General features: G+C 39.9%; 1 protein-coding gene across 1 annotated transcript; it reads left to right on the top strand.

The window, feature by feature from the left end:
- The first annotated feature begins 13464 nt into the window (after positions 1-13464).
- Positions 13465-25254, top strand: SPINK2 (serine peptidase inhibitor Kazal type 2). Its single transcript, XM_047092086.1, has 4 exons — positions 13465-13548; positions 14619-14671; positions 23577-23686; positions 24968-25254. The coding sequence occupies exons 1-4, from the start codon at positions 13494-13496 to the stop codon at positions 25011-25013; spliced, it is 264 nt and encodes an 87-aa protein (XP_046948042.1). The 5' UTR covers positions 13465-13493; the 3' UTR covers positions 25014-25254.
- Positions 25255-25620: the final 366 nt, after the last annotated feature.

Here is a 25620-nt window from a genome sequence, read left to right as displayed (position 1 = left end):
TGAACTCTTGGATTTTTCTAAAGAAGTCATGCTGGCCATTGTATAGGCTGGTCTTCCCAAATCAGAAACACCTCCTTCCCCATCTGCTGGGCAAACTGGCCTCTTATTTATTCTTTTTACTTAACCCATTAGTGAGGGAACCAGAAGGACAGTAAACCCAGTTCAAAGGAGGATAGAATATACAGTCTCTGGGAAAAAAGAACTTTGTAATAAGGCTGCAAAATCAGATGCAATACTGCTTTCTATTGTCAGAGCAATAAAACAACCTTTGGAGTCACCTTTTCTACTTGACAAAAGCATTTGCCACTTATCTGCCATGAGTTAGTATCTAACTTTACAGACTCTAGGCCCTGTCAACAGTAAGTAACAAGCCAAATAAGATGACAGCCCGTAGAGCCAGATGATCCCCATGCAGGGTTTCTTAGACAATACTCTAGTATGACATTGAAAAGGCACACAGTAATATTTTGCCTTATTTTCAAGTTTTTAATAATTTTTCTTAAAAGTTTAAACTTGATGACAGAGGTAATAAGGTATATACATGTTGGGTTGCCCAACTTAATATAGTAGAATATGTTCATTTCAGAGGATGAAGTGAATATCTACATCACAGAGCTGAATGGAAAGGAAAACAAGATAGGCTTGTTTTGCAGTATATATATATATATATATATATACACACACACACACATATTATATACAATAATAGATTATCAATTATATTAATTAATAAATTATATATTAATAATATATTATATTAATATTATTAGTATATAACATTAATACACTATAATATTATATTATTATATTATATATATTATATTATATATATATATATAATATAGGATATTATTCAGTCATCTAAAAGAATGAAATCTTGGGGGGTCTGGGTGGCTCAGTCAGGTAAGAGTCTGACGTCAGTTTGGGTCATGATCTCACGGCTTGTGAGTTCAAACCCTGCATCAGGCTCTGTGCTGACAGCTCAGAGACTGAAGCCTGCTTTGGATTCTGTGCCTCCCTCTCTCTGCCCCTCCCCTGCTTGTGCCCTCTCTCTCTCTCTCTCAAAATAAATTTTTATTTAAAAAATTTAAAAGAAAAGAATGAAATCTCGCCATTTGCAACAATGTGGATGGAGCTACAGTGTGTTATGCTAAGTGAAATAAGTAACAGAGAAAGACAAATACCATATGATTTCACTTATATGTGGAATTAAGGAAACAAAACAGATGAACATTTGGGAAGGAAAAAAAAAGAGAGGGAAGCAAACCATAAGACTCTTGATGATAGAGAACAAACTGAGGGTTGATGGAGGGAGGTGGGCGAAGGATGGTTTACATGGGTGATGGGTATTAAGAGGGTACTTATTATGATGAGCACTGGGTGTTGTATGTTAAGTGATCAATCACTAAATTCTACTTTTTTTTTTATTCTACTCCTGAAGCCAATATTACACTGTATCTTAACTAACTAGAATTTAAATAAAAATTTGGAAGAAAAAAAAAGAATTAGGCTTGTCTTTTAAAAAATCTCTTCCTGTGGTGCCTAGGTAGCTCAGTTGATTGGGCATCTGACTTCAGCTCAGGTCATGATCTGACAACTTGAGAGTTTGAGGCCAGCATCAGGCTCTGTGCTGACAGCTCAGAGCCTGGAACCTGCTTGCAATTCTGTGTCTCCCTCTCTCTCTGCCCTTCCCTTGCTTGTGCTCTGTTTCTCCCTCTCAAAAAAATAAATAAATAAAAAATAATAAATAATAAATAAAAGAACTCTTCCTGACCTTTCTTGAGTCCCACTACATTAACCATAAAATGGACATAACATCTATTTCATACAGCACTTGATCTCAAATATTATAGTCTTGGAATCCCAGATCAAATTTTAATGCTCTCTTTTTAAAAATATGTATTTATTTTTGAGAGAGAGAGAGATAGAGAGAGTGCAGGGGAGGGTCAGAGAGAGAGGGAGACAAAATCCCAAGCAGGCTCCACACTGTTAGCACAGAGCCTGACTTGGGGCTCAGTCTCCTGAATTGTGACATCATGACCTGAGCTAAAATCAAATCAGGTGTTCAACTGACTGAGCTACCCAGGTACCCCCCAAATATTAATACTCTTAAAAATTTGAATATCTCAAAGAGTGTTTTTTGTTATGTCTATAAATATTTAATCATATTAGAATTTAAAATGGAGATGGGAATGCAAGCTGGTGCAGCCACTCTGGAAAACAGTATGGAGGTTCCTCAAAAAACTAAAAATAGAACTACCCTACGACCCAGCAATTGCACTATTAGGTATTTATCCACAGGATACAGGTGTGCTGTTTCAAAGGGACATATGCACCCCCATGTTTATAGCAGCCCTATCAACAATAACCAAAGTATAGAAAGAGCCCAAATGTCTATCGATGGATGAATGGATAAAGAAAATGTGGTGTAGGGGCGCCTGGGTGGCGCAGTCGGTTAAGCGTCCGACTTCAGCCAGGTCACGATCTCGCGGTCCGTGAGTTCGAGCCCCGCGTCAGGCTCTGGGCTGATGGCTCAGAGCCTGGAGCCTGTTTCCGATTCTGTGTCTCCCTCTCTCTCTGCCCCTCCCCCGTTCATGCTCTGTCTCTCTCTGTCCCAAAAAAAATAAATAAACGTTGAAAAAAAATTAAAAAAAAAAAAAAAAAAAGAAAATGTGGTGTGTATATATATATATATATATATATACAATGGAGTATTAGCAATCAAAAAGAATGAAATCTTGCCATTTGCAACTATATGAATGGAACTGGAGGGTATTATGCTAAGTGAAATTAGTCAGAGTAAGACAAAAATCATATGACTTCACTCATATGAGGATTTTAAGAGACAAAACAGGTGAACATAAGGGAAGGGAAACAAAAATAATATAAAAACAGGGAGGGGGACAAAACAGAAGAGACTCATAAATATGGAGAACAAACGTAGGGTTACTGGAGGGGTTGTGGGAGGGGGGGATGGGCTAAATGGGTAAGGGGCATTAAGGAGTCTACTCCTGAAATCATTGTTGCACTATATGCTAAGTAATTTGGATGTAAATTTAAAAAAACTTTAAAATAAAATTTAAAAAATAAACAAAGATTTGCAAGGAAAAAAAATAAAGTGTGCTCAGAAAAAGAATTTAAAATGGAGAAATTTAGAAAATATTCTTATTTAAATAATAATAAATTCACTATTTGTTAACATTTATAACAATTTTTATGAAAAGAAACTATGTTTTCAAAATTCCACAGAGATTTGGCTTTGATTCAGAGGACCCAGTTAAAGTTTCCACAGTGCCTTTGGTGCTTTAGTAATTGTCTTTATATTTTTTAAAGTTTTTATTTTCATTTTTTTTAAGTTTATTTATTTATTTTGAGAGAGAGAGAGAGAGAGAGAGAGAGAGAGACAGTGCAAGTGGGGGAGGGACAGGGAGAGGGAGGGAGAGAGAGAGAACCCCAAGCAGGCTCCACACTGTCAGCACAGAGCCCATGCATGACTCGAGCCCACAAACCCAGAGATCATGACCTGCGGCAAAATCAAGAGTCAGCTGCTTAACTGACTGAGCCACCCACGTTCCCCAAATCCTTTTATTTTTAAGTAATCTTTATACTCAATGTGGGGCTTGAACTCACAACCTTGAGATCAAGAGTTGCATGCTCTACCAACTGAGCCAGCCAGGCACCCCTCTGTAATTTCCATTTAGGTGAGATTTGATAACATGCTGGTCCAAGATCAGCCTATGAGTGACAATGTATATTTTTGGTATTTATATAGTTTGATTTACTATACTGATTAAATTTTTATAAAACATTCTCTGACCCATAGGTCTTGTGTAATCATTGATTGTGACCATTATTTGAACAGTTTGTAGTTGTTTTTTTAATTGGGCCTTTTATTATAGTAACAGTACTAGATATTAGAATTAATCCCTGATTCTTGAGGGCAGGGATTCTCCACTCCCCAAAGGGCAGGGATTTTTACTATGCTTTGTTCACTGCTAAATCTGGTTCCTGGGACAGTGCATATATAGCATTTTGTAAATATTTGTGGAATTGATGAATAAAATGACATTTCTAGAATCATATATATCCTTCTGGATAGTATGGTTTCATTCAAAAATAATTATCTTTAAAAAATAGGTGTGCCTGAGTGGCTCAGTTGGTTAAGCATTTGACTCTTGATTTCAGCTCAGGTCATGACCTCAAGGTTGTGAGATGGGGCTCGGTGCTGGGCATGGAGCCTGCTTGAGATTCTCTCTTGTTCTCTCTCTCTCTCTCTCTCTCCCTCTGCCCTTCCCCTACATGTGGGTGCATGCATGCACTCTCTCTCTCTCATAAATAAAATTCTAAAAAAATTTAAAAACAAATTTTTTTAATGTTTATTTTTAAGAGAGAGAGAGACAGAGAGAGACAGAGTGTGAGCAGGGAAGGAGCAGAGAGAGAGGGAGACACAGACTTCAAAGCAGGCTCCAGGCTCTGAGGTGTCAGCACAGAGACCGATGTGGGGCTCAAACCCACAAACCGTGAGATAATGACCTGAGCTGAAGTCGGATGCTTAACTGACTGAACTACCCAGGTGCCCTGAAAAAAAATTTTTTTTTTCTGTTTACTTCCAAATTGTGAGCCTGGAGGTTATTCACCTATGTTTCAGAGGGCCCTAAAACTTTTTTTGTGGTAAGAGTCATAAATACCTGAGAATTCTTCCCAAATTAGTATAATTTAAACTTATTGATTACTTAAGATTCTGAGAATCACATGTAATGAGCTAGCAAAAACGTTTTCAGTAAATTTTCAGTTTTGACCACTATTTCTGTTTTCTAGTTTTGAGATCTGGTTTCTTTCCTTTAACTCAGCGTAATGCCCTTGAGATCCACCCAAGTTGTGTTGCAGGAATCAACTGTCGATTCACTTTTACTGTTGAGTAATACTCTATGGTAAAATGTACCACAGTTTAACTGTTTGCTTGATGAAAGATATTTAGGTTGTTTCCAGTTTTTGACTATTACAAATAAAGCTGCTATGAACATTCGTATTCAGGTTTTTGCGTAACATAAGCTTTCATTTCTGTGACAGAAATGCCCAAAGGTACAATTGTTGGGTCATATGGTAATTAGCATGCTTAGTTTTTTAAGAAACTACCTAACTGTATTCCCAGAATAGTTGTACCATTCGACATTCCCACCAACAATGAATGATCCAGTTTCTCCACAACCTTGACAGCATTTGATGTTACTAATATTTTTTATTTTAGTCATCATGACTAAAATGATATCTCATTGTGATTTGCATTTCCCTAATGGCAAATGATGTTGAATGTCTTTTCATGCGTTAATTTGCCATCTATCTATCCTCTCTAGTGTAACGTCTGCTCATAAATTTGTCTATTTTCTAATAAAATTGTTTTGTTTTGTTTTTTACTCTGGAGTTTTGAGATCTCTTTATTTATTCTAGATACAAGTCTTTTGTTGGGTATGTGGTTTGCAAATATTTTCTCCCAGTCCATATTTGTCTTTTCATCCTCATTATAAGGAATTTTACAGAGCAAACAGTTTTAATTTTGAGGAGGACCAATTTACCAATTTTTCTTTTTATAAATCATGCTCTTAGTGTCAGGTCTAAGAACACTTTGCCTAGGTCCTAAAGATTTTCTCCTGTTTTTCTCAGAAGTTTTTTAAGGGGAGCCTGGGTGGTTCGGTTGGTTAAGTGTCCAACTTCGGCTCAGATCATGATCTCATGGTGTGTGATATCGAGCCCTGCATTGGGCTCTCTGCTATCAGTGCAGAGCTGGTGGTTCCAGATCTTCTTACCACCTCCCACCCCTCGGCCCCTTCCTAACTCACATGTGCTCTCTCTCCCTCTCTCTCTCTCTTTTTTTAAGATTTGTCTTTCTTTTGAGTTTTTTAAAAAAAAATTATGCATTTTGAGAAGAAGACTGAGTAGGGGAGGGTCAGAGAAAGAAGCAGAGAGAGAGAGAGAATCCCAAGCAAGCTCCACACTGTCAGTGCAGAGCCTGACATGGGGCTTGAATTCATGAACTAGATCATTGTGACCTGAGCTGAAATCAAGAGTCATTGAACACTTAACTGACTGAGCCACCTAGGTGCCCCAAGATTCTTTTCTTTTTTGAAGAATAATTGGCATACAATATTGTATTAGTTTCAGGTGTACAACATACTGATTTGATATTTATATACATTTAAAAATGGTCACCACAATAAGACTTGTTACCATCTGTCATCATACAAAGTTGTTATATTATTGACTAAATTCCCTATTCTATATATTACATCCCTGTGTCTTATTTTATAACTGGAAGATCGAACCTCTTAATCCCCTTCACATATTTTACCCTTCTCCCCACATCCCTCCCCTCTGGCAACCATCAGTTTGTTCTCTGTATTTATGAGTCTGTTTCTGTTTTATTCGTTTTGTTTTTTAGATTCCACATATTAGTGAAATCATACATATTTGTTTTTCTCTGTCTAGCTTCATTTAGCATAATACCTTCTAGGTCCACCCATGTTGTTGAAAATGGCAAGATTTCATTCTTTTTTATAACTGAGTCATATTCTGTTGTGCATATAACTATATACATACACATTACATCTTCTTTATCCATTCATCTACCTATGGACATTTAGGTGGCTTACAAACTTTGGCTATTATAAATAATGCTGATATGAATATAGGGGTGCATATGTCTTTTGAGTTAGTGTTTTTTTTCCTTTAAATAAATACCTAGAAGTGGAATTGCTGGATCATATGGTAGTTCTTTTCTTTTCTTTTTTTTTTTTTTTTTTTTTTTTTTTTTGAGAGAGAGCATGAGCAGGGGAGAGGGGCAAAGGGAGAGAGAGAATCTTAAGCAGGTTCCGCACTTGGCATGGAGCCTGATGCAAGGCTTGATTCCACAAGCCTGGGATCCTGACCTGATCTGAAATCAAGATTTGGACGTTCAACCAACTGAGCCACCTAGGTTCCCCGGTAGTTCTATTTTAGGGGGAATCTCCACACTGCTTTCCACAGAAGGTGCACCAATTTACATCCCAGCAACAAAGCACAAGAGTTCTCTTTTTTCCCCATTTTTGCCAACACTTATTTCTTGTCTTTTTGATAATAGCCATTCTGATTACTGTGAGATGATAGCTCATTGTGGTTTTGATTTGCATTTCCCTGATGACTAGTGATGTTGAACATCTTTTTATGTGCCTGTTGGCCATTTATATGTCTTCTTTGGAAAAATGTGTATTCAGGTCCTCTGCTAATTTTTAAATCAGACCGTTTTTTTTTATATTGAGTTGTATGAATTTTTTATATTGTGGATTTTAAACCTTTATTGGGTATATCATTTATGGACATCTTCTTCCATTTAGTAAGTTACTTTTTCATTTTATTGATGGTTTCTTTTGCTGTGCAAAAGCTTTTTAGTTTTATATAGTCCAATTTGCTTATTTTTGCTTTCATTGTCCTAACCTAAGGTGTCAGATTAAAAAAAATATTGCTAAGACTGATGTAATGTTTTCTTCCATAAGCTTTATGATTGCAGGTCTTACATTTAAGTCTTTACTCCATTTTGAGTTTATGTAAGAAAGGAGTCCAGTTTCGTTCTTTTGCATGTTGCTGTCCAGTTTCCCCAACACCATTTATTGAAGAGACTGTTTTTTTTCCATTGTATATTTTTGCCTCCTTTATTGTAGATTAATTGACCATGTGAGTGTGAGTTTATATCTGGGCTCTCTGTTCTGATCTATTGATCTGTTTGTTTTTGTACCAGTACCATACTGTTTTGATTACTAACGCTTTGTATTATATTTTGAAATTTGGGATTATGATACTCCCAGCTTTATTCTTTCTCAAGATTGCTTTGGCTTTGCAGGCTTTTGTGGTTCCATATAAATTTTAGGATTACTCGCCCTAGTTCTGTCAAAAATGTCATTACTATTTTGATAGGGATTTCATTAAATATGTACATTGCCTTGGGTGGTATGGACATTTTAACAATATGAACTTCCAATCAATGAGTACAGAATATCTTTCCATTTCTTTGTGGCAGCTTCAATTTCTTTCATCAATGTTTTATAGTTTTCAGAGTACAGGTCTTTTACCTCCTTGGTTAAATTTATTCCGACGTGTTTAATGCTTTTTACAGTCTTTTTGATGTTATTCAAAATCTTACAATTTCACATTTTACATCTAAATCCATATTTTACTGGAACACAGCCATGCTCTTTCTTTGAATTATGGTCTACGTCTGCTTTTGCACTATGATGGCACTGCTGACTAGTTGTGACAGACTGTATGATGCACAAAGTCTAAAGTATTTACTCTCTGGCCCTTTACAAAAAAATGTTAACTCTTATTCCTGGCTGATAAACGCTGAGACAACTATATGAAAACCACCATGGTATAAAATATTTTTAAAGTATAATATCAACTGTTTGGAACAAGATAACAGGAAGCAGCAGCCCACCCACATAAATGTATAACAAATCTATCTTGAGGGGTACATGGCTTTCTTTTTGAAGCTGAAATTCCAACTAACAACTCTACACATTGTTCCTGAGTCTGCTCAGATTTCAGTTTGTATTCCTGAAGCATCAGAGACAAAGATGTTTATAATGAAGTGTTTGTTATTTGGTAACAAATCTAACAAAGTGGAGAAAATTGTGTGTGTGTGTATGTGTGTGTGTATGTGTGTGTATAATATACATAACATATACACTCCTTGATGAAAGTCTTTGGCAAAACAACCCATCTTCATTTCAGGGACTTTATTCAGAGAGCTTAAATTATGTGACTCAGAAATGTATTAACAACTCATTCCAAATTTACCCTCTTGAGTCAGAACTCAGCCATGCATGGTGCCAGATAAAGTTTAAAACTGCGAATTGTCTTCTCATCCCAAGACTTGAGTTTGCTAAATCAAGCAGTGGGGTATGTGACTATGCCAGTCATTAGATTATTGTATGTCAGCTCTAAAACCACCCTTCCAGGCTCTGGGGTGCTAGAATTCCTTTCTGCTTTGCCAGCTAGCTTCCTGAAATTTCCAATATGATCCCTGCCCCCCCAACCCCCCCACCCCACCCCAACGCAACATCCCTCTGTGGGCTGTAGCAGCTGCTCCTAGTCTCTGGCTTCATCACAGGTCTCAGACCCACCAGCACTAGCCACACAACATCCCTGCTCAGAGGTCTGGGTCTCAGCTTTCCAGGGCCTCTCCTCCAAATTTCAATATAATTTCGAACTCTTCTCTCTTTTCCCGCAGACTTAGGGGTGATACGTTGTGAAGTTACCATCTCTGAGTGTTACCTCACTATTCCCATGCTGCTTTTTTTGTTTTCCAATAGTGGTCTGGTCAGTCCCTTATGTTAAATTCTTTCTGGGAGAATTCCTAGTGAGGCTCGTTTTTTCTAGACTGGACCCTGACTGATACAGGGAATATTTCACAGGATCAACATTTGACACACAGGCATATGAGGCAGAAAAGAAATGGATCTGCAAGGGGCGCCTGGGTGGCTCAGTTGGTTAAGTGTCAGACTTTGGCTCAGGTCATGATCTCGCAGTTTGTGGGTGCGAGCCCCGCATCTAGCTCTGTGCTGACAGCTCAGAGCCTGGGGCCTGCTTCAGATTCTGTGTCTCCCTCTTTCTCTGCCCCTCCCCTGCTCATGCTCTGTCTCAAAAATAAATAAAAAATTTAAAAAAATTAAAAAAAGAGAAAGAAATGGATCTGCCAATTTACTAATTCGTTGTGTCTCTTTGGCAAAATTCTCTTTTTTACACTTCTCATTAAGATTTGCTGAATAGTTACCAAAATTTCTGTTCAGAATTAGTAAATGTCTCAAACGGTGCTTATCTAGGGAGAAAAAAAAATCAGTAAATCAATACTATTCTCCAATACTATGTTGAGCTTTTGTTGGAGGACATTCAAAATAACCTTTTGTTAAATTTCTTAAAGTTAAATTTTTTAATACAAAATGATACATGCACATAATTTGAATATAAATAAAAATAAATAAACACTCATTAAATATATTTTATCACATACATGTACTGGTTTCCTGGTGCTGCCATAACAAAGCACCACAGACTGAGTGGCTTAAATAATAGAAATGTATTTTCTCAGTTTGGGAAGCTGGAGGCCCAAGGCCAAGATGTTGGCAGGTTCGGTTTCTTCTAAGGCCCTCTCCTTGGACTGCAGATGGCCATCTTCTGGTTCCTCACCAGGTTATCCCTACATTTTGTTTGGGTCCTAATGTCATCTTCTTATAAGGACACCAGTCATGTCGGATTAAGGTCCACCCGAACAAACCTCTCTCGGGTTCGAATTCTTGTTTCTTGGATCCTATGTCTTCCTTTTTGGTTTACTTCCTTGTGATGTCAGTTTGACATTTCAAGGATTCACCTATTCAGCAAACATTTACTGAGCTTGTGTCAGGCACAGTGCTCGGTACTAGGGATATGGAAGTAAGAGAAATAGACAATGTTACTGCCTACTGGCTGTAAGGGCTCTGTGACGACACGATGACCAATGTGACCTGAAAAAAGAGCAGACACCCAATTGCCTAGGAACAGAACAGCTGCCCTTTTACAAATGTCATCATGGAGAAAATAGAAAGGGACTAAAATTTATTGAGTTCTACCATGTCTCAACACATTTATGTACAATTACCTCATTTAATACTCAAGATTCTATTATTATAGTACCCATTTTACGAGGGGAAGGCAAAAGTGGAAGCTCTGAGGTTCAGAGCTAGTTCAGTAACTTACAGAGCCAAGTATTCAACTACAAAACTCTTTATAGCCATGCTTTGTGATGCTGCAAAAAATGAATGCAAACAAAACCAGGAATTAAGGTTTAACTCCTTAACCAAAATAGCCATTTTGCTTATGCATGTTAGTTATTTATTTTATTCTGACCATCATTTTAGGTAAGGTCCTGACTCCCTAGGAATCCCTCATTTATTTGTTCAATATTTGTCAACCTGCTAATATATGTGAGGTATTCTTCTAGGTTCTGGAGATGAATCAGTAAGCCAAAAAAGAATCACTCCCCATTTGGAGCTTACACAAGTGGCTGGTGTCACAAAGTTAAAAAAAAAAAAAAAAAGATAAATCCTATGAGAGGGGGAAAAAGCAGGAAGGAGAACCGGAAGAGGGGAGTACTAATTTTTTATTTATGGTCAGGGAAATCATTTCTGATATGGGGTCATTTGAGCAGAGACAAAAGGAATGGAAGGAGGAAGCTGTGTAGATATCTATGCAGAGGGAAATAGCAAGTGTCAAGGCCCTTGGATGGGAGCAAGCAGGCCAGTGTGGCTGGGGAAGAGTGAGTCAGGGAAGAGCAGTAAGAGACCAGCAGAGGTCTTAGAGGCCACAGTAAGGACTTTGGATTTTACTCCTAGCAAGGTGGGGACATTGGAGAGTTTTGACATGAACCTCAAAAGGAATTTTGGAAGTCTCATTAGGCCATCAACTGCCCATATCTGGCTTCCTTTTTATAGCAAAACTCACAGCTGTTATCTTTTGTTTTAAATAAATGTCATCACTTTATTTTTGAGAGAGAGAGGGAGGGAGCACGCATGAGAGGCAGAAAGAGAGGGAGAGAGAATCTGAAGCAGCCTCTGCATGGTCATCACAGAGCCCGATGTGGGGCTTGAACTCACCAACCATGAGATCATGACTTAAGCCAAAATCAAGAGTGGGGCGCTTAACAGACTGAGCCACCCAGACTCCCCCAAAGTCACAAATGTTATCTAAACCCTCTGTCTCCACTTTCTTTTTTCTTTTTTAAAAAAAATTTTTTTAACATTTATTCATTTTTGAGAGGGAGAGACAGAGTGTGAATGGGGGAGGGGCAGAGAGAGAGGGAGACACAGAATCTGAAGCAGGCTCCAGGCTCTGAGCTGTCAGCACAGAGAGCCCGATGCAGGGCTTGAACTCACAGACTGCAAGATCATGACCTGAGCTGAAGTCCGACGCTAAACCAACTAAGCCACCCAGGCGCCCCCTCTGTCTCCACTTTCTCACCTCATTTCTTTCAATCCTTGCCATTTGGGCCCTGGACCCCATCACGTCTCTAAACCAGTCCCTTTTAAGGTCATCCTTGACTACATCTTGCCAAAGCCCATCTTCATGCTCAGTCTGCCGTATTCTCAGCCTCACAGGAGCAACTGACATGGTTGCAGCACTTCCCCTGGGTTCAGTAACCCCAGACTCTAGCCTGGTTTTCTTCCTCCTTCACAGGTTTCTTCTCCACATGTGTCAAATCTCTGCATCTAGGAGTGCACCAGGGCTCTGATCTGGATCTCTGCAGAGAGATGGTTTTCAATACCTTTCATACCCTGATGTTTCCTTCATTTGTATTTCCAGCTCTAAATTTGTAATTCCAATTGCCTTGTTACACATGTCCACTTGGAGGTCTGATAGGCGTTGTCTCCAAATCTTCTTCATCACAGAAATGGCACCATCACCCATTCAGCTGTTCAGAACAAAAGCTTAGGGAGCATCCTTGGTTATTCTCTTCACTCCACCTGGTCCCACCTCCAAAATAAATCCTGAATCTGACTTCTCACCAGTGCACTGCTACACATCAATTTAAACCACCATCATCTCTGGTTGATGATGCCTGGATTGCTGCAAAAGCCACCTAATTTGTCTGCCTCCACTCTTACCCATCTCCTGTCCATTCTTCAGCCAATCTATTAAAACATAAGTCAGATCAGGGGCATTCCCAAGCTCAAAATCCTCCACCAGCTTCCCACTGCAACCAGAAAAAGTCCAAATTCCTTATCACAGCCTACACCACCACACCTGACCTTGGCCTTGGGTTCCATCTCCCTCGCTCTGCCCCCTCTTTCACCAGCATTTCCAGCTGAAACACTGAGCTGGCTCCTGCCTCTGGATCTCTGCACTGGCTTTTCCTGGATCCTGGATTACGTGTTCCCACCGTCTTCACCATGATTCCTTCTCCTCCTTCGACTTTCAGCTCAAATGCCACCTCTGAAAGGCCTTTCCTGATCTCTCCGTGGAAAGTCTTCACCTTCTCCCACCACTCTCTAGCACTTAATTTGAGAAATTATTGCATGGATTCGCTAGGGAGTTTCCCGTGTCACCCCACGCCCAACACCTACACCAGAAAACCTCCCGAGAGCTGGTTCTTTGTTTAGTTTAGCGCCCAAACGCTGTCTTGGACAGAGTAGATGCTGAAGATACAGGGGTTGGCCGACAGAGCTCCCAGGGTTGTTCCCCGGGGGCTCTTACGAGGTTCTGGCTTGCTGCAGGGAGAGATCTCGCTCACTCCCTTCGCTCACCCCCATCCTCGGCGGGACGCGGAAGTGGGGGGCCAGCAACCGCTCCTCCTCCAGCCCCTCCCCCTCTCGTGCCTCCTGTCCCCCTTGCCCTCTCTCCCCAAGCCTGTCGCTTGTCCGACCTGGGCGCGCTCTGCGTGTCGCGCGGGCACGGGAGCGGGCCGAGACCAGCGGGCGGGCCAAAGAGGGAGCATGACGTTCTTGGCGGTGCGCTTGGTGCTGTTGCTCCTGGCCGGGAACTTGGCAGGTAACGCTGGCCGGGCAGGCCTGGTGGGCCCCGATGAGCCGCGTAGAAGTAGCGGAGAGTGGCTCTGGCCCGCGGCAGCCGGTCCCTGGATCCTGGAGGCCCTGGCTGCCCTTCAGGCACACGTTACTGGCGGTTCCCCGCGACCTGCGGCCGTGTAGGAGTGCGAACGTGGGGTCGTGCAGGGCGGGGGTGGCGGTGGAGCCAGCGGACGTGCTTTAAGATCTCGTTTGGCTTTGGCTCCCAGCTCCTTCTTAGTGACACACTGCTGTCTGCTCTTTCTCCCTTAAGGCTGATTTTCTGGAACCCAATTCAGAAATTGGGTTTTTATGGACACAGTGACCCTACATCTGCAAGAGATGAACAGGAATTAGGGATTGTGAATGCCAAATGCATCAGGCACTCTGAGGCTTGTGAGAAAGGGGCTTTAGTCCACCTGGTCTTGACGCCCATTTGAAAGTGGAGTTAAAGTGGTAATACCAAATGTTAAGTTGTGTGTTTGTTACCTTAGCCACTGAGGACAAGAATATCATGAATTAGTAAGAGTTACTTCTCTGACTTAAAAAAAAATTTTTTTTTTAATGTTTTATTTTTGAGAGACACAGAGAGATAGAACGTGAGCAGGGGAGGGGCAGAGACAGAGGGAGACAGAATCTGAAACAGGCTCCAGGCTCTGAGCTGTCAGCACAGAGCCTGACACGGTGCTGGAACCCATGAACCACCAGATCATGACCTGAGGCAAAGTTGGATGCTTAACCCACTGAGCCACCCAGGTGTCCCATACGACTATGCCTTTTATTCCATAGTTCCAAAGTTCTTTCTCAAGCAAGCCTGTTAGGGTGGTCAGTTACAGAACCCATACCAAATGTTCCTTCTGTGTGCCTGTCACAAGAGTGCCAGAAAACAACCAAATACCCTTCTTTGGGGGTAGGGGTGGGCAATGGGGGCTGTCAAAGAAGTTGGGCATCTGAGAGAGGGTATGGCCTGGATAAATCACAAGCTGGATTTTAAAAGCCCTTTATCAATAAGAATTGACCTCAGTCATATAGTTTAAAATGCCTCTTTTCTGACAGCCTCTTTGGACTCCTCGAGCTCTGAGTTCAGCCAGACTTCAGAATACAGAACAGTAAGTAGGAAGCCACTTGTATTATTTCCACTAGTATAGTGAAGGCCACACAGTTTGGGCTGGGGCTGGTTTTCAGGTCTCACCTGCCACTTTTGAAACTGTTTACTTCTTTAGAAATCTGATTCTAAGGCAGGCTTTTTGATACAGATCAAAATTGTAAATTTTGGTTGAAAATAGCTCAGTCCTTGATGGCATCAGCACATTGTTTCCTTTAATAGTTTCTTTAATGATTCAAAAGATCCTTGATCTAATGGTTATGTCTTGTACTAGAAATTTTATGAACATTATCAAATTGAAGTCTGTGGAAGCAAATGAAGCCCAACTAAGTGAGAACAAGCAAAAAAGCAAAATCACAGCTTGATATAGCAAGGGAGTCGGCCACACTTATCACTTGTGTTTTGGTGGAGACTCAAAGGCAGGCAGAGGAGGGGGGAAGCTTTGCAGCGGGAACAAGGGAAGGCTTTAGGTATGCCCTGATTGGAGCTGTTGGCCTGGGGAAGCTGTATGTGGGCTAACTAGAAGCAGGCTTCCTGTGTGATTGGTAAGGAGTGCATATTTGGCTTTCTTTGATTGATCCTCAGTTGGATGTGGGGACAAACCTCAGAGAAGCTGGCAGGTATTAACCAAGTCCTGGCCATTTGGGGCCAGTTGTTACGGAGGTTATTGTTTGGCTTCTTGGACTGTCATCAGAGATGGCTGTCTGACGTCTTACAAGTCTGACTTATAGCAGGCTGACTTCCTGGGCTGGTTATTCTATATAATGAGTTGATTTTCTGGGTAAGTTGCTGCAGGTTGTGGGTCAGCGTTCTATTCTAATAAATGGTCTGACATTGTCCATTTGTATGGACAATGTATGTCTCCCAATCCTCATAGTGACCTTGTATGATAGATATTATTTTACATATGGGGATATTTACCTTAGGGGGTTAAGTAACTTTGAGTATTCAACTCAGAGTAGACCTCTTCCAGGAAACCTTCTCATCCCATTTTCTAACTCCAAAGAATATGTAAATGCACTTTCTCTTTGGTTCCATGCAACCTATACTGCATCATCATCATCATCACCATGACAGTGTAGGGGAAGATTGAAAGCTTTCCTCTACTCTTCTAAGTTCTCAGCTGGGGCCTCTTGAACAAAAGACAGTTTAACAAGAAAAAAAAAACAGAGAAAGTTTATTAACATGTGCATCACACATACATGTGGGAGCATTCAGAGATGAGTAACTCAAAGAGGTGGTTTAGAACTCTGACTTATATAGCATCTTTAACAAGAGCAATAAATTGTATAAAGAAAATATACAAATGGACAATGTCAGACCATTTATTAAAATAGAATTCTGACCCACAACCTGAAGCAACCTACTCAGGAAACCAACTCATTATTTAGAATAACCAGCCCAGGAAGCCAGCCTACTACAAGTCAGACTTATAAGTAGACATGCAGAGACATGACAGGACAAAGTAAAATGGTTCTAGGCTTCCAAGGGTGGCATACTATGGGAAGGTAAATGTATGGGAGGAAACTAATGGAGTAAGGTTTGTTTGCAGGTTCCTCTGGTGCCATCTCTGGGCTGAGTCTAGAGTTGTCTTCAGTAAAGGAGAATTTATATCTTGCCTTTAGGCAGAAAAGGGGGGAGGATACAGAGCACTTTTCTTGGGTTTGTTACTTCTTAGCTGCCTTTAACTCAAAATAATTATGTCAAAGAGTCATAGTTTTGGGGTGACATATTCTGGGATTTTTTTTAAGTAACCTCTACACCCAGTGTGGGGCTTGACCTCACAACTCAGAGATCAAGAGTGCATGCTCTACCAACTGAGCCAGCCAGGCACCCCTGCCAAATACTGTTCTAAATGCTTTAAACATAATAACTCATTTAATCTTTTATAGCATTATGAAGTAGGTATCATTATTATCCCCTTAGCCAGGCATGGGCCACAGGATGGAACTATGATTCCAACCCAAGCAGTCTTACTCCAGATCCAGTGCTCTTCACTAACCCATCATAGCATTGAACTGTAAATTGCCTGTTTGCCTGTCTCCCTTCAGTAAACTGTATACTACTGTGGTCAAGGATGATGTCTTGCTATTTGGTGTCCAATCTTCAGCACTTAGCAGGTGCCCAATAATACATTTTAATCAGAAGACTCAATTTTGGGGAGTTTGATTTTCTTTCAGAAAATGGGAATAGTCCCACCTTCATCTCAAGTTTGGCATCAGGGTAAGGCTAGTTGGGTGTTTAGGGTGCAAAATTTTAAAGGGCACTCTGTCTCAGGAAGCAAATGCTACAGGACCTCGGTCTGTTTGTGCAGGATTATTAAAAGAATGAATCACTCAAGAGATCTTTGCTTTCTTCCCCAGTTCTGTTGCTACTGTTCCAGTTTAGAGTCCCCAAGCATAGTGACCCCCTAAGTAATTTTCCTTAACTCTTTAGTGTCTCCACTTTCTGCAAAACCTGGAGCTTCCCAGTGTTCACAGAGTGTCCTTACTGCAGCCTATCTTTCTACCTGTACCTTCCACTGCTTTCCCATAGCTTATGTTCTTCTATCCTTATGCTAGGGCCACAGTTTTTTCTTTGTTTTGTTTTGTCTTCATTTTAATGCTAGTGTAGTGTAATTGACATCCAGTGTTGTATTAGTTTCAAGTGTTAGTGCCACACTGTTTTAATTACTGTAGCTTTGTAGTAAGTTTCAAAATGGGGAAGTGTGAATCCTCCAACTTCTTTGAGATTGTTTTGGCTATTCAGGGTCACTTGCATTTCCATATGCATTTTAAGATCAGTTTGCCAAATTCTGCTGCAAAAAGACAGTTGAGATTTTTGATAGGGATTTCACTGAACCTGTAGATCAGTTTGGGGAATGTTTCCATCTTAAGAAAGTTAAATCTTTTGATCCATGAACATGGGATGCCTTTTCACTTATTAGTCCTTTAATTTATTTCAACAATGTTTTGTAGTTTTGTTATACAATTCTTATGCTTCTCTTGCTAAATATTTTATTCTTTTTGATGCTGTTATAAATGGAATTTTTTTCTCAATTTCATTTTCAGATTGTTCACTGCAAGTGTATAGAAGTACAATTGGTTTCTGTATATTGATCTTGTATCCTCCAATCATATTGAACTTGTTTTTTAGTTCTAACAGTTTCTTTGTGGATTCCTCAGACCTTTCTATAAAAAGAGTATAGCATCTTTGATTAGAGATAGTTTTATTTCTTCTTTTCCAATCTGGATGCCTTTTATATTTATTTTATTGCCTAATTGTCTTTTCTAGGATATTCTGTACAATGTTGAATAGAACAAATGCAAATGGACATCCTTGTCGTTCCTAATTTTGGAGGAAAAGCATTCAGTCTTCCACCATTAAGTATATTTTTTATAGATGTTCTTTATCAGGTTGGAGGAAGCTCTCTTTTCTGCCTAGTTTGTTGAGTGTTTTTATTATGAAAGAGTGTTGGATGCTCCTTTAAATTAAACTGCCCTTTTCTCAGATCAGACACTTCCCTCACTACTGTGCCTTTGGTTAGTCTGTTTTATTTCCTTGAGGTGGACATTCTTCCAAATCTCTCTAATCTAAATTCTGTCCATCCTTTAAGAGCACCACGTATATTTCTTGATTTTCTAATGATACACCAAACTTCTTACAGGTAGGACTCAATTTGTCTTTGTAGTTTTCTAACATCTATCTTAAAATCTTCTTCATTTATTGAATAAACAAATGAGGGACTATATTTGGTAAAGTATTTAAGAATCTTTCAAAAGAAAAGATTCAGAGTATAGAGCTCAGAGAATTACTTAAAAGCATATGACATCTTTCTATAAAAATTAAATTGATTCTAAAGAATAAATAAAAATGCCATGTGACACTATTCCAGAATATCCAGGAGCAGTCTGCCAGGGGTGAACTCTTTTCTGTAGCTGGCATGTTGTGGGGTGTAATTTAGAGCCTCCCTAGATGGTGAACCTGTTCTGAATTTCTTTTCCTTTTTCATAAATTTGGGTAACTGTATAAAACTAAGGGTTAATGAGAATATAATTTATTAATGAAATTGATTGACCTCATTGATAAGAGTGAAAAGTGTTTGTTCATAAAGCCTCATGTCTCTGCTCAGAGAAAATCCAGGAAATGAGTTACCTAAATTTAATAAAGTTAAATGGTGGCTAGCCAAAGCTGGCTTTGAAATCATGAGAATTAGACTGGAATCAGACTGAAATATCAACATTGCCTTCCAGCTGGGTAGATCTCTTGAGGATCTGAAAGACATCAAAGGTCTTCTGCTTAAACAAAACAAAATAAAACACCAAAACTTCCTTACCAGCCTGTTACTGCTCCTCAAAACTCATTTACTAGTCATTCTTTGAGATGAAAGCATTTGAAAACTGCTGTTGAATATTAAAAAAAAACCCTAAGATCTTTAGGCTAAATAGATTGATTTTGATTAGTTATTTACCTATTTAATCAGAGAGTGGGCATAGGCAAGATGTACTTTGGTTAAACAAAGGGAGGAAAAAAAGGTCTAGAGCAGGGGATCCCTGAAATTGTGTGCCAAACTGTGTGTCTTGGTGCATTCTCCTTAGCTTCCATACATAGTCTAAGTGGATTGGATGTCAAGATGATTGGGAATAGCCATTTCTAAAGCCAGTTCTAGCTGAATCAGAATTGAGGGGCCTCTAGACACATGGATTCTAACCCTGGAAATTCTAATTGAGTAGGTCTGGAATGAGGCCCCAAATCAGTGTTGTTTGTTTGTTTGTTTGTTTGTTTTTTAAGTGTTTATTTATATTCCAGTTTGTTAGCAGACAGGGTAAGTTCAGCTGTACAATGTAGTGATTCAAAACTTCCATACAACATCTGGTGCTCATCATAGCACTCCTTAATACCTATCACCTATTTTATCTATCTCCCCACCCACCTCCTCTCTGGAACATCAGTTCCAAACCATCAGTTTGTTCTCTGTAGTTAACAGTCTGTGTCTTGGTTTGCCTCACTCTCTGTTTTGTTTGTTTTGTTTCTTAAGTTCCACATATGAATAAAATTATATGGTATTTGTCTTTCTCTGACTAGCTTATTTCCCTTAGCTTAATACTCTTTAGCTCCATACATGTCATTGCCAATGGCACTAAATCAGTTTTTAACAAGCTTATGAGGTTGTATGCACAGGCAACCCTGTGTAGATCCACCAGGGCTAGTTGTTAACACTAAACACTCACTCAACACCTTCCACTTAAGCAAGTCACAAGTGATCCTCTCCCTTCTCTCTCAACAATTTCTATAGTGTATTGGTCACTTACTGGCTGTAGACAGCCTACTGTCTTTTGTATGCCAGAAGACTGTATTTTTTTTAAGATTTTATTTTTAAGTAATTTTTTTAAATGTTTATTTACTTTTCAGAGAGAGAGAGAGAGAGAGCAACAGACAGAAAGCATGAGTTCAAAAGGGACAGAGACAGGGAGTCACAGAACTCTAAGCAGGCTCCAGGCTCCACGCTTGCAGCACAGAGCCCCACCTGGGGCTTGAACTCACAAACTGAGATCATGACCTGAGCCAAAGTCAGATGCTTAACTGACCGAGCCACCCGGTCATCCCCTATTTTTAAGTAATTTCTACACCCAGTGTGGGGCTTGAACCTACAATCCCAAGATCAAGAGTCACATGTTCTACCGACTGAGCCAGGTGCCCCTTAAATTCTGTATTTTAAAATATTAGTTTTTTTTTTTTTTAATTTTTTTTCAACGTTTTTTATTTATTTTTGGGACAGAGAGAGACAGAGCATGAACGGGGGAGGGGCAGAGAGAGAGGGAGACACAGAATCGGAAACAGGCTCCAGGCTCCGAGCCATCAGCCCAGAGCCCGACGCAGGGCTCGAACTCACGGACCGCGAGATCGTGACCTGGCTGAAGTCGGACGCTTAACCGACTGCGCCACCCAGGCGCCCCTAAAATATTAGTTTTTAATTAGGGTCAATTTTGCTCTCCAGCAGACATTTAGAGTGTTATTTTAGATCATCATGACTAGGGAGTTTATACTGGCATCTAATGGATAGAGAGCATCCTACAATGCACAGGACCGTCTCCCATCACAAAGAATTATCTGGTCCAAAATATGAATTGTGTGAAACAACAGTACAACAGCAGCAACATTTTTAAAAATTCATTTATTTATTTTGAGAGACAGAGAGAGAGAGAGCGTAATCAGAAGAGGGGCAGAGAGAAAGGAAGAGAGAGAATCCCAAGCAGGCTCTGTGCTGCCAGTGCAGATCCTCACAAATCGTGAGATCGTGATCTGAGCTGAATCAAGAGTTAGACATTTAACCAACTGAGCCACCCAGGTGCCCCAAGAAAATCTGTTTTAAATAAACCAAAATAGGAAATAATATGTGACTTATTATGGGTATCATTTTTGCAGTGATAGCACACAAAACTCTTAATTACACTTGATCCTTGAATAATGCAGGGGGTTAGGGATGCTGACCCCTCCCACAGTCAAAAATCTGAGCATAACTTTTGATCCTCAAATTTAATTAATAGCCTACTGTTGACCAGAAGCCTAACTGATAACATAAAGAGTTGATTAATATACATTTTGTATGTTATGTGTTACATCCTTATCTTACCTGTATTCATGTAAGTTAGAGAAAAGAAAATGTTATTAAGAAAATCACAAGGAAGAGAAAATATATTTAAACTCATGTTGTTCAAAGATCAACTGTACTTGAAATATTCAAAGGAAAGTTCTCATCTCTTGTATCAGTTGATTAGATTCAGCTGCAAGTAACAAAAACTCAAAATAGGAGCACACAGTGCTGCTGTCCGAGAATGTGGCCTCTATCTTCCCAGTCTAACAAAGCTCTAAACAAAGATTCGAGCTCCATGCACTCTGCAGGAGGATGGAGGAATGGACTAAGAAAAAAATTGAGGGGAAACAAAGGACAAGTACCTGCTTTCTTTTAAAGGAGGTTCCCAGAAGTTGCTGTACAATAATTCCATGTATATCCCATTGGCCTTACCTTAATCATACAGTCATACCTAGTGACAAGGAAAGTTATCTTATAGTAGCATTACAGGTGGTTACATGCCCTGTCATTGTCCTACATCAAAAGATTGGCAATTTTGTTTTTCACCTATATGTTTTATGATAAAATGCTTGGGATATATATTTTGTTTCCTTGCTTCCTTGCTTTAATTGACTTTATCAATTAAATGACCAACTACCATTTCTCCCAGTCTCATTGGATAAGAGGGCATCTACTCTGCTTGTGAGAGCAGCCCTATAAGGCATCACCTTAGTGAGCCTTGGGCAGCATATCATGCTCCTCAATGAGAGCTGAACAGAGGATGGAAAGGGTCAACAAAACCTCTTTTACTTCAGAGTTTGGCTCATGGCCAGCTTTGTTTAGGTCTTTATAAATCCAGATAGTATCAGTAGAAATGTGTGCCACATTTATTCAGAGTGCTAAAACAGGGCGGCTTCTTTTACTCTGAAGTGAGGAAAAGTGATCACCATTTACTAAAACAAGTATTTATATATATAGTATTGGTGTGGAGCCCATTGTGGGGCTTGAACTCACAAACCACGAGATCATAGCCTGAGCCAAAACAAGCCTCCCTCAGTAAACCGACTGAGCCACCCAGGTGCCCTTAAATGTATGCATATAAAACAGAAATACAGTGGGCCATATATTTAGACTTTTGTTAAAGTGAGACTCTGCACATCATAGTCTGATCACTGACCAGGTCTAGTACTGGCCCTGCTGGAGATTGGCAGCTGTGAGCAAGACGTATTACCTGACTGGCCTCAATTCCATCAAATCACAGGATTGAGTTCCATGACCTGGTATCAGCTTCTTAGGGCTGCTATAATAAAGTACCACAAACTGAGGGGGTTAAAAAACAGAAATTGAATGTCTCCCTGTTCTGGAGGCTAGAAGTCCTAAATCAGGATGTTGGTAGAATTGGTTCCTCCTGAGGACTGTGAGGAAGAATCTGTTCCATGCCTTTCTCCTAGGTGCTGGTAGCCCCAGGTGTTCCCTGTCTTGTAAATTCTATGTCTTTATGTGACCTTCCCTCTGTTTATGACTCTGTGTCCAAATTTCCCCTTTTTATAAGGACACCAGTTCTATTGGATTAGGGCCCAATCTACTGACCTCATTTTAAATTGATTCCCTGTACAAAGACTCTATTTCCAATAACGTAACTTTTTGGGTGGGCACAATTCAACCCATCACCACCCCTAAGTGCCAGTGCTGTTTTCTTTGTTGCACTTGGTTGAATGCCAGTACCTTAAAGATCCAGACTGAAAGATTAGATTCCTGAATTTGTCTTGACATCACGCCGAAGGATTAAGGTTGAATGTAACAACATTCTTGTGGAGACAGTAGTGAAGTACAAATTATAAAGCTAGAGGGTTGGAAAGTGGGTATGGTGGCCTGTCTTGGACTTTCATTTAAATTTTTTTTAATGTTTATTTATTTTTGAGAGAGACACAGAGAGAGAGAGAGTGTGAGTAGGGGAGGAGCAGAGAGAGAGGGAGACACAGAATCCGAAGCAGGCTCCAGGCTCTGAGCTGTCAGCACAGAGCCCCATGTGGGGCTTGAACCCATGGACTGTGAGATCATGACCTGAACCGACGTCGGGCGCTTAACTGACTGAGTCACCCAGGAGCCCCTGGACTTTCATTTAAAAATCAGCCTGGCTAAGGTCCTTTTCTTACATAGTGGGTATTGAACCATTGCTTCAATGCTGCATCTGATTTTTGCATTAGAAAAATCTTTTTTTCTGTGGAAAATAGAAATATTTTTGTAGGGTGTTTCTAGGAAATTTAGGAGCCTTGGGACTTTGTCCCCCCCACCAACTATTTTGTGATGAGAATGTCTCAGTTATGTAATTTCTGTCTTCCTTTTTCTTTCCTAGCCAAACTGCAATCAATATAAATTACCAGGATGTCCCAGAGACTTTAACCCCGTGTGTGGAAGTGACATGTCCACTTATCCTAACGAGTGTACTCTGTGCATGAAAATCCGGTAACATAATTTTACAGTATAGACTAGTCCTTTTCTTGATTTTTGATTACTTAGGAAGTAGTGACTCTTTTCTTGGATGTAAGAATCAAATGTGACATAGTAGTTGTGTTTTCAGACTGACATTTAAAAAGACAATCCTTCAGTTCATTTTCCAGGTCAAAGTCAGAGAGTGACATTTGTGATTAACCAATTATACACTTGATAATCAGGTTATGTTACTCTTCATGGATGGGCAATTTCCCCAAATTAAGAGTGTATTAATAGTTAAACTATGAAATATTAAATATTCTTTTAAATTCAGAGGGTATGTGCAGGTACCTGTACAACCTGCAAAACTAGTTGGGTTGAATTATTACTAGGTAATAATTCTACCTAGTAGAATGCTAAGTAGTGTGTTATACATGATGCCTTTCATGTAACTCACAGGTGGCTGTGACTTCTCCTGTACGTATGAAGCAGGGCGAATCACAGGATTAAGACACATTTCAAATAACCATGTAGTGCCAATATTAAATTCATGAATTACTCAGTTTATTGCACACTGTATCACACAAGTTAGTCACAGAAGAAAATTAGTGGAGGGAATTAATGAACCACTCTGAAGAGGATCCAGGAAGGAGGTGTCACAAGGTGAGCAGTGAGGCACCTGTCCAGTCATTGGACCTGAGACAAACTTCGGCCTGGATTTCGGTCAGGTCACCTTCTGTGCTGACAGAGCCTCCAGCAGCATCTGTTTTGACACAGTATCTTTGCACCTATAGCTTGGGTGGTCAGTCGGCTTTCAAATGTCTCCTAGACATTTGAAGCTCCTTCACTTGAGGGTCCATTTATTTGGGTGTAATGGTTATACCGGACTCTAAGTCCTAGATTCTGACAAACAACTAATATGGGCGCTCACATTGGCCGCTGAGACTCACATCTTGTCTTGCTGTAACTTAGCTTATTGTCTACTGTGAGTAGGAATCACATACAAAGTATCACACCATGACAAGGTAGGCTGCATTGTATTTCGGGGTCCTTTCTCTGATGTCAGTCTTCAGTGAGTTACCTAGGTCTTCTCATAGTGATTTTTTTTAGGTTAGTGCCCTGTGCCTTAGGGTCAGGGAAAAATGGCAGAATTGGGGCCCTATTGTTTACTAGATTTAGCTTTAAAAATGATTAAGTAAGCATCACCTTAGAATCTAATGTATAATGACATGGGTCTTTTTGGTTCAAAGAGTGAGACAGTTTCAGTGTGGTAGGTAGGTAGTAAATGTGTCTTTATGGTTGTTCAATTTGCAGGGAAGATGGTCATGACATTAAAATAATCCGGAGTGGACCGTGTTGATGGAGCAGTTTATAGAAGAGAACTTGGAGAAACCACCTTCAACAGTATGCTAGATGAATTCCATTTCCCCTTTTTCTCTTTCCTATGTTCTTTTGCATGGGATTTGTTAGCCCACATTTTCTGAGAGGAGGTGTGAAAGAGAGCTATGTGGAGCAAATGATAATTAAAACAAACACACAAAAAATCCTTGTTTCTCGGCTTTTGCCTCTTGAGTTAAGCTTATTGCCCAGGTGACTTGTGCATTGCTTTATTTCCCTGGAATAAAATCAGCATTGTATTCAAGTACTGCTGTTCTCTGTTGAATACCCATTCTTACTCTGCAGCCTCCTGGTGACTCTTCCTCACAGGCAAAGATGAATTTTGTAAGGGAGAAGTGGAGTTATTGTTGAGAGGGAGAGCTTTGTTCTACTCCCCCCTTACCTCAAATCTTACATAGTTAATGTATATGTGCCTGGGACGTTGTTCTGCACAAAGCAAATAACTGTGAGATACTTGGAGCCGATTTTAGGCAGAGCTGATAAAGTCAAAGAATCATGCAGGTAGAAATATTTACTAGAGTCAGTGTCTCCTTTCAATAGTTGCCCATCAGGGTTAATGTAGGAATTTG

The sequence above is a fragment of the Lynx rufus genome, unplaced genomic scaffold, assembly GCF_022079265.1.
Source record: "Lynx rufus isolate CCGP_SWC_20201006 ecotype Redwood Valley unplaced genomic scaffold, mLynRuf1.p SCAF_3, whole genome shotgun sequence".
In the NCBI taxonomy this organism is placed as follows: Eukaryota; Metazoa; Chordata; class Mammalia; order Carnivora; family Felidae; genus Lynx; species Lynx rufus.
Note: the sequence above shows the minus strand (reverse complement) of the source record. Positions and strands in the feature narration are given on the sequence as shown.

Coding starts and splice junctions, on each gene's coding strand:
- SPINK2 (XM_047092086.1), top strand. CDS start 13,494: ATGACGTTCTTGGCGGTGCGCTTGGTGCTGTTGCTCCTGGCCGGGAAC. Junction 13,549..14,618: donor CCTGGCCGGGAACTTGGCAG/GTAACGCTGGCC, acceptor CTTTTCTGACAG/CCTCTTTGGACTCCTCGAGC. Junction 14,672..23,576: donor AGACTTCAGAATACAGAACA/GTAAGTAGGAAG, acceptor TTTCTTTCCTAG/CCAAACTGCAATCAATATAA.